Source organism: Rhodamnia argentea, chromosome 8 (genome assembly GCF_020921035.1).
Source record: "Rhodamnia argentea isolate NSW1041297 chromosome 8, ASM2092103v1, whole genome shotgun sequence".
Lineage (NCBI taxonomy): Eukaryota > Viridiplantae > Streptophyta > Magnoliopsida > Myrtales > Myrtaceae > Rhodamnia > Rhodamnia argentea.
Genome location: NC_063157.1, coordinates 20,782,284 through 20,799,961, shown reverse-complemented (window position 1 = coordinate 20,799,961; position 17,678 = coordinate 20,782,284). Strand labels below are relative to the sequence as shown.

General features: G+C 41.0%; 3 protein-coding genes across 4 annotated transcripts; 2 read left to right on the top strand and 1 right to left on the bottom strand.

The window, feature by feature from the left end:
- Positions 1–39: 39 nt before the first annotated feature.
- Positions 40–6,708, bottom strand: LOC115756504 (F-box protein At3g54460). Of its 2 annotated transcripts, none has more exons than XM_048284558.1 (8): positions 5,822–6,708; positions 3,128–5,611; positions 2,826–3,032; positions 2,456–2,756; positions 2,311–2,370; positions 1,560–1,690; positions 720–834; positions 40–466 (listed from the first exon to the last, which is right to left on the bottom strand). In XM_048284558.1, the coding sequence occupies exons 1-8, from the start codon at positions 6,538–6,540 to the stop codon at positions 320–322; spliced, it is 4,164 nt and encodes a 1,387-aa protein (XP_048140515.1). In that variant the 5' UTR covers positions 6,541–6,708; the 3' UTR covers positions 40–319. The 2 variants fall into 2 exon arrangements, with proteins under 2 accessions (XP_048140515.1, XP_030552178.2); XM_030696318.2 differs by having other exon boundaries at positions 2,456–2,746; positions 2,825–3,032; positions 5,822–6,706.
- Positions 1,893–17,592, top strand: LOC115756510 (uncharacterized protein At5g39865-like). The gene is made up of 3 exons (XM_030696330.2): positions 1,893–1,903; positions 16,139–16,322; positions 16,376–17,592. The coding sequence occupies exon 3, from the start codon at positions 16,432–16,434 to the stop codon at positions 17,230–17,232; it is 801 nt and encodes a 266-aa protein (XP_030552190.2). The 5' UTR covers positions 1,893–1,903; positions 16,139–16,322; positions 16,376–16,431; the 3' UTR covers positions 17,233–17,592.
- LOC115756512 (reactive oxygen species modulator 1) lies at positions 7,432–10,740 on the top strand. The gene is made up of 3 exons (XM_030696333.2): positions 7,432–7,649; positions 8,834–8,871; positions 10,560–10,740. Exons 1-3 carry the CDS (start codon positions 7,577–7,579, stop codon positions 10,671–10,673), a joined length of 225 nt encoding a protein of 74 aa, XP_030552193.1. The 5' UTR covers positions 7,432–7,576; the 3' UTR covers positions 10,674–10,740.
- Positions 17,593–17,678: the final 86 nt, after the last annotated feature.

The following is a 17,678-nucleotide window of genomic DNA, read 5'->3' as shown; positions in this document are numbered from 1 at the left end:
TGCACTGAATGAAGAAAAACAGCAATCCAATTAAATAATAAAAAACGAGACCCATTTGATACGTATCAATATTGACTTGTCGAGGTCTACTAACAATTCGTAGAGGATATTAGAACATGAATGAACTCTCTAAGTTTCGAAGCATCTAAGCACAAAAGAATACGAAAAAAAAAAAAGAGTATTAACAGCTTGATGCTTAAATGACTACAAATGATTCCTAAAGAGAAATGAAAATGAATACGATCTTCCCCGATGCTAGAAGCTAAAACTGAAGGGTTGCTTCGGATGAGGTAAACCAATCAGAACTCCCTAAATTAGCTCATAAGTTAGATTTTGTCCGAATACATTTAAGACGGGACAGATAATTGCTTCCAGCAAAGTCATGCAAGGTCCGATGAGCTCGCAGTCCCTCGTGATCAGGCTTACATGCTTGCTCTTTCAAAAATCTTCTACATGAATCTGCATCCTGAAGGAACACAAGCGACCACAAGAAAAGGGTAACAATCAGCGCATACTTGGAGAATAGTGTCTGATACGGAAGATGGAAACAAGCAGACAGGTGAATTATTCTAAATAGACCAAGGCTCAAAAGATGTCATAATGGAAGTAGAGAAACCAAGATGCAGCACACGGCCCTGGTTCCTGATGAGTAGCTCATGAAGAAGATTCATCCAAATAAAGTAGACCACCACTTCTGGTCAAGTCAGAGAAAAGAATACCTGTAAAAAGTCCAACATTTGTTGTTCAATAGTGCCACCCATTGCCAAAGTTTCCACATAAATAGGACGAGTAGCACCCATTCGATGAGCACGACTGATCACTTGCTCTTCCATGCTGGGAGAGTTCAAGGAGAGAATAAGTCCCAATTTCCACCAGTAAAATTCAATAAATAAATTAAGAAATAAGAGACTGGAATAGATGAGGGTAATCATTTGTGTTTTTGGATTATGAAGATAAGAAAATGTAAGCAGAACTATAGAGGCAACTTGAAGGGCGGCACAACCAGGACTCTTATAAATGTCATATCAGCAGGAATTGGTCTATGGATGTGTTGCACCGGCCATATTCAATAGTGTTCAGATTCTGCCTAAATACTTGATTACCAAAGTCAAGGGAAAATTCATGAATTAAAAGAGATTCGAAAGACAAAAATAGAGCCGACAAACAGTTCACTACCATCCAGAGTTCTCACACATTTCTTGAACACTGGTTAGACAAACTGACATTTGAAGCATCTCTCAAAATGGTGAGCTGATATTTGTACATTTTTTTGTTCAGAAGCGAATATTTGTTTACGGAGTAAAAAATGGAGCCAGGCTTTGATCAAGTTCATGCCATAAGGGCTGATGCGTGTTTTTTCTTCCCCATGGGCAGGAAAAGAAATTTTAATTTGTTGAACCACCAAAAAGTCAGCAGCAGTCGAGGTGCATTGACATCTTGTTTCACTGGAAAGACAGTAATCCATGCATGTAGTGTTCAGGAATGGAACAGGTGATAAGCAATGAAAGAGTAACAGATGAGTGCCAACTGACAAGAGCAAGACAAATCCGAGGACGTACCTCTTATCCCATATGGGTTCCATTAAAAATACATGTGTGACGAAACTCAAGTCTAGACCCAATGCAGCACTTCCATCCATTAAGAGGGCCATGCAGCTCGGATCATGCTGGAACTTTGTGAGTGCCTTCATCTGAATAAGTAAAGAGTAAATTAGTTTCACTGCATCAATACAGTTTGACCGCATCAGATATTTTGTCCGTTTGAAGTGGCTTTTTCACTTTTACTATATAATGAGGAGCACGCACATGACTCTTTTGAAACACAAAATGCTTTAAAATAACCACAAAAAAAAAAATACTTAAAACTGATACGTAAATTGGCGTATAATTCGTTTCTTTCTCTTGTTTGATATTTGGAATTCTGTTAGGAAAGTGAAAAAGTTACTTTTGGCTTTTCTTTTAGCCGAAAACAAGAGCACCTGAATAAGGAATTACTATTTCAAATTTTGTATATACCACAACCAATTGCTCTAAAAGCTACACATTGCCCCTCATGTGTAGGTGTGATGTAATATTTAATTACTATAACATTGCTCCTCACGTGTAAACTGGACATTGACCTAAGACTAAAACATGAAAGTATATCATGGGGAGGAAAACAAAAGGCCTGAAAAGATTTGAAATCAAAATCTGCTCTGATAACATGTAAAATTTTGAGGAAGCATTGACAACTGTTTTAAAAGCTTAAACTATCATATGAAGGCGTTATTTAAAATTGAATACCCCAACAATTACTAAGAGAAGAGCTTACCTTGTTGCTCGAGTGCATTGGACTATACATGCCAGCAAAGCTAATACCAGCAAGCATCAACTGGTCAAAGAAATAAAGCACATGGTGATAACTAATATATTAAAAATGATGGAGTCATCAATATAAGACTGCAAATGATAAATACCTGCTGCTCAATTACATGTATATGCTCCAGAAACTGAGAGAAAATGATAACCTTCTCTGCGGTTATCCTGTGAGAATCTCCCATAGAACTGGACTGATAACCCTGCATTAATGATACCTCTGAGCTATTCGAAATTGAAGGGGTTGCTTGCTCCTGAATGTTCACAGCTCTAAAGTTGTCACTTGTAAATTGACAACTACTTCCAGTGGCACCTTGCAACCTTCTCAATTTCTCTATGAGATAAGCAACTTTACTGCTTGACGTTGATTGCCAATCCGGATCCCAGTCATCCTGGATGCACCATACACGATGTCTCAGCAAAACAAATAAATAAGCACATACAAAGCCACTTTTCGGAAAAAGACGTGCCTGTTTGTAAGAAGGTTGTAACTCAATAAGATCTTTGGGCACAGGCCACTTCGGATTTGGATTTTCTGGCCGGGCTTCAGGAGTCTGCATCTCATATGAGTAACCACACCCAGGAACAGTACATCTTTCACTGCTCAAAGCAACACAATCAAGGCAAAGGAGATGCCTACATGGAGTAATTATAGGAAGTCTACACCACTCCTTGCACCTAATAGGGGAAAAACAGAGGTGTCCAGGTCAGTAATCTAAATTGCAACGACACAATCCACAAAGCCACATGAAATGGCAAAAGCAGAAATTTACCTGAGGCAATCACCACCCTGGAGGAGATGATATTTTAGCAAAGCGTACTCTTCGGAGAGAGGATCCAAACCATTTTGCAATAGAATATCCATTGTCTCTTGAATATCGTGACCGGCATCCGTTACTTTAATGTGTCCAGCAACACAGCAAGATAGCCTCACATTCCTAATAGTGGTAATACGAAACTTCCATTGCTTTGGATTTAACAAGCTCTCAACATGTGACGGATCATTCCAGTCCGCCATTAGTATGTTGCGACAAACAGTAACTACCAATTCGTTGTAACTTTTAGCGTGTTGCTCAGTGAAGTTAAGAAACGTAACTTTCTTTATGCAAGGTGGAATGGCCAGCAAATCTTTCTTTCTTGCACTTATCATACATCTATAAAGTATTTCCACCAAGCGTGATCGACCCTCCTCCATCTCCGCCTCAAATGGCCTGAGGATGCCTGTTTCCCATGATTTCTGATTCTGCCCATATGCTTCCTCATGAAGGAACTTTAACATTATTTGAAGATGCGACAACTGACTGCTGGGTGTGTTCGGGGTGGGAGTTCCAGTCAGTATCCAACGACTGCAAGCCGTCAATGATATAGCCATTTGCAGTTTATTTGTTAGATTAAGACTTGACCCCAGAGTGTGTCCCTCGTCCAACATGATCCTAAGCCAATGCACTTCCTTCAGTACACTTCTCTTATGAGGAGCCCATTCTGCACTTAAACGGTTGAAGGTAGTTATAACCACATCATAGTCCCACGCCAAGGTATGCGGAGAAATCCTTCTTCGGTCAGTCAAGACATAGACCCTTAATTGACTAGGTGTAACATGCTTCTGGATTTGAGTTTTCCAGTGGTCAACCAAATTTCGTGGAACAACTATGAGTGTGGCTCTGGACAAATATAACCTGACTGAATTCAATGGTTCAGAGAGAGCAGTTTTTAGGGCATGCACATCAAATTCCAAATGCTTGAGACTCTTTGGGTAGTGCCACCTGCAAACATTTTTTTCAATCCTCCTCAAAAGGCCAAATGATTGGAATATTTGGTGGTAACCAGAAGCATATTGAACAGATACTGTACAAGGGCTTCTTAGACCAGTAGTCTCCATTTGTGATAGTTTGTCCTGAGGTAGATTAGCCAACCAATGGAGAGCTTTTCTAGTGTGGGAATCTATCAATGTATAGTGATCCTTAAGCACGCTTTTGAAGAAGTGTATATTTTCTTTCTTCCCCACTATTGTCCCTTTTGAACAAAAGCCTCTTAAGTCAGTAATTGGTTGGGAATTATCCCAAGTTTCTTCTGCAATGCTACAACTCTGATACATTGGATCAGCATTCATACTGCAAAACCATGCAGTACCCGCTTCAGCTACAAATTTCTCTGCAACCTTGCGCCACTTGTGACAAGAATCGCATTGGATCCATGTGTCGGTAAATATTGGAGAATCCATCATAACATCCGCCGGCCTCTTGCGACCAAGTGGCAGCGCTAATGGAGTACCGTCTATCTTTTCATCAGAACTACAACTACCACCACCCTTAGCAGCATACTCCATTTGACTTGAGTATTGGCAATAATTTCTCTCTTCAAATTGCTCTTCGTATCTCGACATCAGATTTTTCCGAATGCAATTCAAGCTCCTGGTGCAGCTGTTCACACCATCAGCGGCCTCTGACCACACAGTTGGAGGTGTCGACCTTTCGTTGTCAAAAGCCATTGACCAAGCTCTTTTAGGTGAAGGACCACCCATGCAACTACCACGAAGTTCATAATAACCGCGCCTCTGATCTCCATTATGCTTACACCAAATCACCTGCTCCCCATCAGGTGGATCTGATAGTGTTCCCTGTGTTTTCAGAATAAGGGAAAGTGATGTTATGGTCTTGCCTAAACCAGGTTCATCGCAGAACATTCCCCCTCGGAAATCCTTGATTGTAGGTGCTTTCCCAATTATGACTTCACCAGAAGCGGAATTCACAGAGAAAGTAAATCCATCTTCTGTTGAAAATTCTTTGTACAGAGGATGCAGCAAGGACTCCACATTCCGTTCACGCTGTAACATCCACTCAACTGCAGCCTGCTGATGGGGAAAGAGTTTAAGCTTCACACATGGCATGATAGACACGGCCAAGGACCTCAAACGTCGGCAAGTTGCAGCGACCCTAATAAGGTCCAATGGGGCTAACACTGTCAAAATACCAACAATAACATCATCAGGCAATTCCCAAATCCCAGATCCATGAAAGTTATTGGCTGGTTGTATTATTGACGAATCAAAACCCTCTCTTTTGGTCAGACTGGGTAAACTCTTGAAAATTTCATGAAGATCAAATAGCCTTTTCTTTGAAGATTCAGAGATAACAGTATGCAGGTTGCATCCAAGAACATGACAATCAGGGAGATTCCAGATGCTCTTGTCATGTGAACAAGCACTGTCAGGGTAATCTCCATTAGAAAGCAAGGCACTCCTCTCTCCCCAGTCACACCTGCACCAAGGCATTTTCAACTTGTGCTAACAAGATCGACAAAAGCTAGATTTCTAACTAAAATATAGAAAAATGTAAGCTATGAATGAATCAAAATGCAACACCAAAAAAAGAAACTAGCAGCTTTAGCAGCCTTTCTCTCGACTGAGTCCGCTCATTTCCGAAGGACCTATGAGTTCTTCAAGTAACATAAAGAATCCAGGTAGAAACCTCAAATGTCGGAAAAGAGCACACGCCATGGATCTCGAACGTGGGAACTGCCATCCGGACAAAACTGCCAATGGTAGGTAAACATCCACCAAGACTACGACTCTCGTCTCTCCGTGTTCATCCACCGCAGCCCGGACCACCTGCACCGTTACGTTCAAGCACTTGCCATTTGACAGCGCGTGCGTCTGGCGGACAATGCTCATGCTCCCATGTACCAATCCAAGTCTACTCGCTCTCCTGCTCCTTGAACCCCCGGTCTCCCTCTCAAAAGCCTTGAGTTTCACTGATCCTCCAGGCGTCGATTCCGCGTCCACGGCCGCCTCCACATTTATATTAAAACTGCTCCCTCGCTCGGAACCCTCGCAACTCCCAACCCCGTCGGGCAAACTGCCGCAATTTTCGAGCGAAGCGTTGGCAATTTCGCTCCCTGGAGTGGAAATTTCACCGCTAACCGACACTACTCCAGTCACATTCCCCTCGCATTGCCCTAATTGGTGACATTCGCGATTGGATGATTCCAGCCCCTGCCACTTCGAATCGATCGTGGACAGCACGACGCCGCCCTCGGTCCTGAAGCCGACATCGTCGCCTTCCCCGAAGAGGAAGCAGCGGGCATTGCGGGGTAGGGCTTCGACGGGGTCGGCGCCGGGCGGTGGTTCGGCTCTGAGGACGGCGCAAAAGAAGCCGCAGAGCTTGTGGTCGCCCATCCAATCGTCCATCGGTGAGGAATTCAACGAATGGAATCAGAGAGGGCTTTACTCGTCGGAAAGTTCGTCTTCCCCGTGCATTAAAGATTGAAGGTGAAGCGCCAACGGATGGTGGGCGGCTTCACTTGAATTTTGTGGAAGCCCACCTTCTTCTTGGAAATCGAACATCGTGCCGTGTGCTATTCGCCGCTTGTTTTTTGAGGACACGGGAATGTGCAAAACGGCGGCGTTCTCACTTCCCTGGAATTCGATCGTTTTGACCATCGATTTAGGTCGACAATCGACGGTCAATAGGCCCTTCGTAATTAACACTTTCCTATGGTCATCACTTTTAAAATTAAAATTTTATCGCTCTTGATTTTTTTTTATTTCTTGCAAAACTTGGTCTTTTATTCTTTGCTTGGCATTTTCATAGAAAAATCGATACCACATCGCTTAATGATAAAGAGAGGGATTTCTCCTTCTTAAGTTAAGAATCCTTTCGCTTTTCAAAAATTAATCAAAATCCTTTTAAACGTTCCACTTAGGCGACAAATTATGTAAATTTTCATCATGTAAAAATCATAAATTCGATCATCGTTTTTCAAAAAAAGATGTGATGTAACCGTTCGAATTAAATGTCATGAACATCTTTTATTTACAATAATCAGCAAGGAAAAAGGAAAGATAATGATCATACTTTGATGCTAATCAATAAACAAATTGACAAATTTATAATTATGAATGACTGAAAATTGGGAAAAATAAATTTATAATTATGAATGAGTGAAGTTGGAAAAATTAGAATTTTTGAAATAAATCATCAATCGCATATAAGAAAAAAAAAAAAAAGGGAAGTATCATAAGAGTCGTAGGTTTCTCAAGTTAAGACCTTTTTTTTTTTTTCGGGATAAGTACTACGGACATTCGACAGAATTTCAAGTACTCGCGTCGAATCAAACATCGAACGAGCTATAAGAAGCGAAGAATCGCCGACCTGCGCTACCAATACACACAGTCTCGCTCGCACACCCGGAGAGAAGACAGGGACGCCGAAAGGTATCGACCAATGGCGAGGGATAGCTGCTTGGCACGGGTCGGAGCCGGCGTTGCGGTCGGCGGGGCAATCGGCGGTGCCGTGGGTACTTTCTGCACTCCTAACCCTAATCTCTTTCTCCCTCGTTTCGCTGTTTTAAGTACTCGGACGCGAAGCAGGAATACCCGCGCGCTTGATGTTTGAGCTCTTCGACGCTTCTCTGAAGTTCAGTCTTTTTTTCCGCTGGATGTATCGTGGATCCTGATTGATCGATTCAACGAACTGTCTCTCAATCTTCTCATCGTCGTGAGACGCTCTGAAGAGTTGGGTTTTGTTGTGACCCAAAGGAGCTTGAACTAAGATAGCTATTGGGATCGATGTTCTTGTTAAAGAGCATGTGCGGGTATACATGTTCTTGTTCGGGGTCTATCTCATAGGTTTAACTGAAATAACATTTGGGTTTTGAGGGGATCTGGATACGGGACAGAGCGTGGCCTAAGAGCATTGTTGATTAGCTAACCTTATAGCTAGATAAGGCACGGTTGTTTCTAGTGTTGTTGCTGCGGGGAACATGTGTGCTGGTACTGACGATTTCGCCCACCTGTAGGCGACACCAGTCTCTCTATCCCCTTTTCCTTTTTGGAGGGGAGGAAAGCTTAAATCTTTTACAGCATCTCTTCAATCTGAAGGTGTTGAAGTTTTTGGTACATCAGAGATTACTGAATTTCTCCATATGCGAAGCTCTTACATTGACTACAAAGGGATTAATGGTTGTTGGTGGGAACCACTTCCATATGGGAATTGTTAGTTAGATATTGCTTCCGGATAATTTAAAATTGTCAATGCTGGAAAATTCAATAAATATGTATTGGTAAAGCTGACGGGACGGTTTTCTGTGTGAAGCTTTTCTGGTTGTCATAATATACTGTGCTTATGTTGTATGTCATGAGGTGATGACGCGTGTTTCATAGTCGAGTATGGTAGAAAGAGAAGATGGGTTTGTTGGATAGGAGGACAAAAAGATGCTACCTATGTTTTGCCCTTTTTTTATTGAGATAATCTTGTGGCGGCTTTAGCAAGCGACACTTAAAGATGTTAAGCAGTCTTTCTTGCTGCCGACTTGGCTTCCATAAGTTTTGGCCCTGGACTACCATTTGTTAGTTCTGTGATCTGAACTTCTGTTCATTTTCTTGCTTGGGGACTTTATTTCGTTTTGTGCTCTCTAGATTTGTTCCTATCATTTATGGTAAATATGCATTTGTGCTTACACCACGTGCATGGCTGATGCAGGTGCTGTTTATGGGACATATGAGGCTATCCGATACAAGGTATGGTGTTCGATCCGCTATTTTCACAGAAAAATATAAATGCAGTATGGCCAATCTCTATCTATAGTCCTCTATTAGGAACTCGGAAGATGATATTTTTTACTTCTTAGACAAATCTTTAAACTTTCATTCAAAGTCATTAATGTGAGCAAGGAAGCACTATTTGTTTGAACATGCCATTTTTGTTTGTAGTTGGGATTTGGGAGAAGGTAGCAAAGCCTTTCCAAATCATGATGGTTATGAGCTCATTTTTGGCTTTTTGTTTTAGCAATAATGACTTGTCTATAATAAGAAAAAGTGCCCTCCTTTTGGGTTCTGTTTATTTCGCAGATAATGATTGATTTGGTAAAACATTCTCCTAAAATTGATTGCTTGCTTACAAAAATTAATTTTTCATCATCCACGAAAGTGTGTTTAGTCATAAGTTGTTATCAATAATAAAATCATGTTTCATTGACTCATTATTTCAAGTAATACAAGCGATTATTTTTAGGAAAAATGTTTTTCCGGATCGTTCATTTTGTGCAAAACAAGTGCACTCTTCATATGGGGGGACCTGTTTTTATGTATAAATGTGTGTTTATATATATATTTTTGGCTTCACGTTCCATATATTCAGTTCAATAGTTCTGAAATGTTGATACCCAATGAACGTTGATATCGGGTTTCCTTAGTCCAATGGAGCTGCTAAGATGCGGGTGTCGTTGCAATAATCATCTATATACAATGTCATTCTTGGTATGATTCGTCTATGCTCAGCCTATTTGATTGAGTGACATGGAAATCTGCATCTAATAGTTTTATGCTCTTTACCCCAACCCCAACCTCAACCTAAGCTTGCCACTGAAGAAGGATAAGAAGAGAATATAAAGAGACGAGAATTTACTCTAAAGCAAAAGAAAATTATACAAACCTTAAGTCCTTCCTTTCCTAGAACTATCGACTAACACATATTGATGAGAATTAGGATGGGTTAACTTTTTCCTTCTTTCTATATCCATTCTCATGAGTGTGTCAAACTAAGCAGTTTGCAGCTGAAGCAACAACTCAATCACCTAGCTAGAGATTGCCTTATCGGTAATTTTGAAATTCTTTCCAGAGGGAATGACTGATCACAGGTTTCTTTTTCAAAGTTTTTATTGGGCATGGTAACAAGATTGGGAGAAATTTTTATTTGCTTCTGTTCCCTTCCTACTAGGATGTTGTTGCCAAGTTGTATTGATGCACATTATAGATGTAGGTGGGTTTATGTTTGTTCCCGGTGTTTTACTCTGCCTGTGAGAATGTATGCTAGGAGGCATGGTAACAAATCATTAATCATGATATGACTAGATTTGGAATGAAAAGCTACCAGCTCCCGGGGGAAATTTTTATTTGCTTCAGTTCCCTTTCTACTAGGAGGCTGTTGTGAAGTTGTATTGATGCACATTACACATGTAGGTAGGTTTGTGTATGTTCCCATTGTTTTACTCTGCCTGTGAGAATGTATATGAGGTGGCATTGGCTGCTGAAAGTCTATGGTTTAACTCTAACTTATTAGGTAGGCAGACCTTGTTTTATCTTTGTTAGTTAAGGCTGTTTTTGAGAGTTGAGGTTATCGTGTCGGGAAAATCAAGTATTTGGCATAACTTTTCTCCCATGTCATTGCAAATAGAATTTCCCCTAAGGCTGCTTTTGTTATTTTGCAGATTCCTGGACTGATGAAGATTAGGTATGTGGGGCAAACTACACTTGGGAGCGCAGCCATTTTTGGTCTTTTCTTGGGTGCTGGGAGCTTGATACATTGTGGGAAGTCATACTAATTGTTCCTGTTGTTTCGGGGGATGGATGTAAAAGTTAATAAACTTTATGTTGAGGCACATTTTTGTTTTTTGGCTCTCTCTCTCTCTCTCTCTCTCTCTCTCTCTCTCTGTGTTGCCAGTTGGGCTTCGTGCCCCTACATGAACCCTAGTTCTCTCAATGGTTCTAAAATTATATCCAGCCCCTCTGTTATGATGTGAATTTGTGCTAGACGGTCTGTGACTGACGTTGCCGGTGACATCAGGCATATTAGGATCCTTCCACACCAAGTGGAAGTCAATCTCTTACGGCTTACAAGGAATAGCTTCATCACATCCTTTGGGTAAAAATCTGTCTTGTTTTGGACCCTTCAAAAATTTCGATGCATATGAAGGTGAGATATTTGCAAAATCAGCACCTTGTTTTGGACCCTCAAAAAATTTCAATGCATATGAAGGTGAGACATTTGCAAAATCAGCAGCGTGCCCTACTCTTTCTTGCTCAGGCAGTGTATCTGAGAGAGCTCAACTCTAGCAACCCATCAAGCTCTGAGAAGAAGAGTGCAGATGCGTGCAGGAGTAGAGAACCCGTAAGATGAAATATTGCCATTACAGTACAGGTAGGAGCACGAATGACGAACAGTTTTCAGAAGTAGTCGTCCTTGTTTTCTGGCTGTTGTGGCAGGACCCAGATAATAATGTATTTGTGAGTGCAAGAAGCCGCATATTCGAAGGTTTATATTCCTCTATACAAAGAGCAAATAGGACACTACATCAGTGAAGACTTTGTCCAGGCTCAGAACAGAAAACTCTCCTCTCTTCTTCGTCATGTGGCAACTTTTCCAACATCACCAAGAGTCCAATCTGTACGTGGGTTTCCTCTGAAAACATTCCCTTGCTAGAGCTCTCTCTCTCTCTCTCTCTCTCCAATTGCAAACAGACACATAAGAAGAAGAAGAAGAAGAAGAAGTAGTTTATTAACAAATGAAGGAAGGGAGGAATGGCCGTGAGAAGCCGGATGACAACTAGGGTGGCGATGCAGGTATCGGGGAGCTTTGAGTGGATGGTTGTCCGCTTGCATTTTGCTTGCTGATGAGATTGCTCGGTCTCTGGAGACTCAAGAATACCATGTTGTTTTGAACACACAACGCCCCCTCCCCCCCTCCCCCACCACACCCCCTCCCCCAAAAAAAAAAAAAAAAAAGAATACGATGTTGCTGCAGACTGAGAGATTATTAGAAAGTCCGGTTGCTCGAGCAAATCTTGCACGAGTCTGAATTGAGTTTACTGGATCAGAGGCAAAAGAACAGCAAAGAACAGGCCTTTTTTTTTTTTGAACTGTCTTGTCTGTGTGCATTAGTTTTGAGATCATTCTCTCCGCAGCAGACAATTTCTTGCATCACCTATTTCTCAACTTAGCAACAAGCGATTGAGAAGACAGAACCTCCATGAGAAATCACATGATTTTCATCTGTTTTTATCAAATACCTCTAACTAGAGTGACTCATTACTCGGAGCTGACGACGAACTTTCTTGAAATGATCAGTGGTTAGATGTCAGCCTTGATTGATGCCTCCCATCTTTCATGAAATAATTAATGACTGATGCCCTTGTCCCTCCCTCGATGGATTCTCTGTTATTTTTCGTATTTGAAAAGTATACTGCTTACAAAAATGAGGATAGGGAAGGAAATGGTGCTATGATTTAAATTTTGCAAAATTATTCTTTTTCCTAAAGACAACGCCACATTTTAATTATCGTATTTCAGCAAGTCGAATAATACTTTCACCGTTCTTTTGGAAACCCATCTCTAACGAAAGATCCTACGTTTGATTAATTTGTTTCTCAAGTCAATAGGTTTCGATTTCCTACTTTGGATAGAAATCGTACAAAAGTGCTTCGGAAAATATCCCATAATTTTAGCTATTTCTCGGATATGCTTTGACGTCTACCATTTTTGATGTTTGTAAATTATGTTAGTATTGGTTCAATAACTTGACGATGCTCTCCTTTGCAAAACAATGTGCATTATATGCAAGTCCATGATAATAAAATTTAGTCATGACTTTAAGGAGGATTAGTAAATAGTTGTTAGCATCAATTAAGTAATAAATTCTATAAAAAGAAATGGTAAATCTTCAATTATCAATTAAGTAATAAATTCCTTGAAAGGAAATGGTAAAATCTTCAATCATGTATCTCTCGCGCGGACAAAATCAATTAAGTAATAAATTCCATAAACAGAAATGGTAAATCTTCAATCATGCAAAATATAAAAACGAAGGAAAAATCAGAAACAACTTTTGTTTTGCTTCTTCTTCTTCTTCTTCTTCTTCTTCTTCTGTTGATGGAGAAGGATCCAAAAAGTTAGCCGGTGCGTCCCCAACCTCATCATCATCTCTCCTCCACCACGCCATTCCAAAAGTCTTACTAGACCCCCTGACACTGACTCATCATCTTCATTCAGTATGAATCGGGGGCTGAAGGGACTTATCGAAAAGAACGATAAATCTCATATTCTGGTTGGAAGTAATCTTTCTGTAGATCTAAGTAAGAAGCTGGATGTTAATGGAGGTCGTGTCTCACCCATTTCAAATGGGGTTTCAAAGACTTGGAACCCAGTGTTTGGAACGTCCAACAAGTTTTCCTCTGTTTCCGTTCCTGGATCAGGAATTGTTTCCTGGATCAAGAATTGTTTTTCACTTCCTAGGCCATCGAAAGTTGTCGATGATGATGAAGCCAAGAAGACAAATAGCAGCCTGAGTGAAGAAGTTCTTAAGCTAAGGTCTAAGGTATGGGAATCTTTTGCAACTTCAATCTGTGTGGGGACCCTTTCCAACTGTTCTTAGTTATATGATTTTGCCTATCGTTGTGATGCAGGTGGAAGATCTCAATCGAAAAGCACGACTTCAACAAGTTGAGCTGGAACAAGCTAGAAAAGAGCTGCTAGTGGCTATCAGGATGGCTGCCGCTGGGAAAGAAAGTGAAGAGCGTAAGGCAGGTGAGGAAGTAATTAAGTCCCTCACGGCCCAGGTAAGCAATTCCCTCGAATTCTTTGATCAATCTTATGATATTGCAGAGGGTTATGGTCAAAGTTGGAAACTCAAAGGGACAATGGTAAACCCCATTTCAAAGCACACCGAGCAGACATCAGAAGCAATGGCGAGGAACAAAACCAGAGGGCCAAAAACTGAATCTGGGAATGGAGATGAATGGGTTGAGCAAGACGAGTCAGGTGTTTACATCACCTTTGTGTCGCTACCCGGAGGCATCAAGGGTCTTAAGCGTGTCCGTTTCAGGTAAATGGAACTGATAAACCAACACTCCTTGCGAACCCCTCTCTCTCTCTCTCTCACACCCACGCGCGCGCACCCACACACACTCTTTAAGCATCATGGATCGTGTTTGCGTACTGAAAACAGAGCTTCTAGGTCACAAGCGATTCTATATGCTAGTATCGACTAGAGAGCACTATGTGTTTGATCTTTTGTCGGTCTTTACGTAAGATTACACTGCTCGTTCATGCCGGCAATTGCTATAAACGTTTCTGACTTGCTGCTTCTTCCTGCTCTAGCCGGAAGCGCTTTACTGAGAAACAAGCAAAACAGTGGTGGGCAGCTAACCGGAGTAGAGTTTATCAGCAATGCGCGAGTGGAGTTTATCTGCTCCCCGATATGAGCTGCCCGAGGAGATGAAGGAATTTTGAGGATAGTCCACATTCGAGTCTCTAAGTGTTTAATGCGTTTTCTAGTTTTCTAGTACTTTATTGCTTCTCTAGTTCCTAAATATTTAATTGCTTAGTCTTTTTACCATGAAGAGTCGCTCATATTTGCATGGTTGTTCTATGCTCGTCTCTATACGCATACAAAGACGGATAAAAATTCAAACTTGATTGATTCATAAATTATTACCTTTGGCTTGAGAACAAGGAGTTCTATTTTGTCTTATCCCTTAGGTGGAAGTGTGGCGAGTGTTCTATCCATTTTAGTTCTCACTTGTGTTACCTCCTATTTTTCCCTAGCATCAAATTGGTTCAATGGCTGGTCATCATCGACGTGGGCCAAATATTGAATCATCAATCGCTCGAGAAAGAGGCCTACCACTGCAAGCCGTAGAACATTCCATGTAAACAAACATGTCTTTGTTCATCAAATGTCATTGGTGCCACCCAATTTGACTATTGCATCGATGGAATTTAATTGCTCAAACGAAAGTATATGCGCATACCAAGTGTGTACACCTTCTTTTCCTTAGAAAGAAGATTCTACAAATTCGGCCGAACCGACGATTCTTCATTAATAATGAGTACCCTTTAACAAACGATTGCGATATTTCATATAAGTCATGGTTTCATATTAATAACTTCCGTTTTTAGGTTATCAACTTTCTAAATGCTCTGATCGACCGATCATGGAAATCAATCGTTCTTGAATATAAAATTGGAAAGGTAAACATGTAGTTTATCCTATATTCCATAAAAAGAGAAGGAATTGATTAAAATTGTGTAAGGTCACGAAGGTCACCATATCGTCCTAGACACGCTCTTTTATATGGATAATATCAAGGATTTGGAATCTGCATTAACTTTCATAATAAATGACGAGGACCCCATATAGTTTGTATGCTACAACATGATTCTGTATGTTGCGTTAATTATTAAATTACGTTAGGGGGACAACATTTTCTCTCTGGGGGCAACACATGGGAGAGATGCAAGTTACATGTATGCAAAGAACTATGTTGAAATTGAGGATAGGGAAGCAAATACTTCTGTGATTCAACTTTTGGAAAATTATTCTGTTTTCCTAAAGACAACATCATATTTTTTTATTATCGTATTCCAACAAATCGAATAATGCTCTTATCATTTTTTCTTTTTTGGAAACCAATCTCTAATGAAAGATCTTATATTTGATTAATTTGTTTCCTTAAGTTGTTAAGTTTCGATTTCCTAAAGACATCTCAACACTTTGGATAACAATTACAAAAGAGTGCTTGGGAAAGTATCCTATAATTTTAGCCTCGAATATGCTTTGTAAACTCAGTTAATCAATTTTATAAGCCGGTCGGCGGTGATAATCCGCCTACCATTTTTTGGATGTTTGTGATTGGTTAGTATTGGGTCAATAACTTTACAATGTGCATTATAAGCAAGTCCATGATAATAAAAATTTAGTCATGACTTTAAGAAGGATTAGTAAATAGCTGTTAGTATCAATTGAGTAATAAATTCTATAAAAAGGAATGATAAATCTTCAACCACCAATCAAGTAATTGATTCTATTAAAAAAAAAGAAAAGTTAAATCTTCAAACATACGTCTCACGCGCATACGAAATTAAATAAAAATAAATAAATAAAAAGAAGCCATTTTTGTTCTGTCTTCTCCTCCTCCTTCTCCTCCTTCTTTTGATGGAGAAGAATTCAAAAAGTTAGGCGGTGTGTCCCCAACCTCATCATCATCTCTCCTCCACCACGCCATTCCAAAAGTCTTCTCTCTCTCTCTTCTGAAAGTCATTCGAAAGCTTCGTGCTTTTTCCACGGCACAACTTTGGCACCTTGAATCACGTCCTTCTGAAAGAGCTAACATCATCTTCTTCTTCTTCTTCTTCTTCTTCATCGATCAGTTCTAGCTACTGCCCTCTCACTTCCGCCGCTTTGTCCTCTCCTTTACACGTTCGCCATCATCCCGCTTCTCTCTCACATTCCCACCCCCTTCGAATTCGGGCGATCGAGCACCGTTTTCCGCCCCGATTTTTGGCTGATCGCGTGGGATTTTGGCAATGGCGGACTCGGGGAGCGACTCCGAATTGGCCAGCAACCAGAAGAGCTCGCTCTTCAATCGGTCTCTCACCATGCAGCAGCCCAAGACTTTCGTCGATCACCACCCCTCTCTCGGGCGGGCCAGTTCCATCAGAAAGTTCTACAGTTCGATCGAGTCTTTCAAAGGTAAGGTCCTGAAGCTCCGCAATTTCTTCGAGTCTCCTAAATCCCAGCCCGCCCCCGCCGCCGCCGACAAATTGCATTTGCAAGCGCAACCCCAATTCCAATCGCAGCTTCTTTCCAGGTTAAAGCCCACAAAATCTCTTGGCTCGAGCTTTAGCAATAACTCGTCGATTCGGCTGCCGGGTACTGAGGATAGGATCGTACTGTACTTCACTAGCTTGCATGGCATTCGGAGGACTTATGAGGACTGTTATGCGGTGAGGACGATATTTAGAGGCTTTAGAGTGTGGGTCGATGAGCGAGACGTTTCTATGGATTTGGCATATAAGAAGGAGTTGCAGTGTGTGTTGGGTGAGAAAAAAGTAAGCTTGCCGCAGGTGTTTATTGGGGGCACGTATGTAGGTGGAGCTGATGCGATCAGACAGATGTATGAAACCGGTGAATTGGCAAAGATACTTGAACGTTTTCCCAAGAAAGCGCCGGGCTTTGTGTGTGAGTGCTGTGGGGATGAGAGGTTTGTGCCGTGCACAAACTGTGACGGAAGTAGGAAGGTGTTTGATGAAGATGAGGGGGTGCTCAAAAGGTGCTTAGAATGTAATGAGAATGGGTTGGTGCGGTGTCCGGAATGTGGTTCTTAAACTTGGGTCAATACATCTCGGTCATTGTAAATGCCATGCGTCACTGGGGTGGTTATTTCTTGACGTGAATGATAAAAATCAGGAGGCTGGAGCTGGCAATGATGCGTCCCCTTAATGTTTTCACGGTCGAATTTTTCCTGAATTTTCTGGACTCTTTTAGCAGGGAAGGAATGGTACATCAACTCTGTGAACTGGGTTAGTAAGTTATTACATGTAAAATTTAAGCGACAATTTGGCTGTTGTTTTTGTGCTTATGCAGGAGAGATTTACCCTCCTTGGAATGTAAATAATAATATTACTTGAGAAGATTTGTGGTTGTTTTCACAAATCATGATAAGAGGAGAGGGGTGATTGATATTCCTTTTGTGCTTGGTATTGTCTATTCTCGGTGATTACTGTTCTGAATTTTTGGGGCAATTTCTGAAGAAGGATCTTCATCAATGACC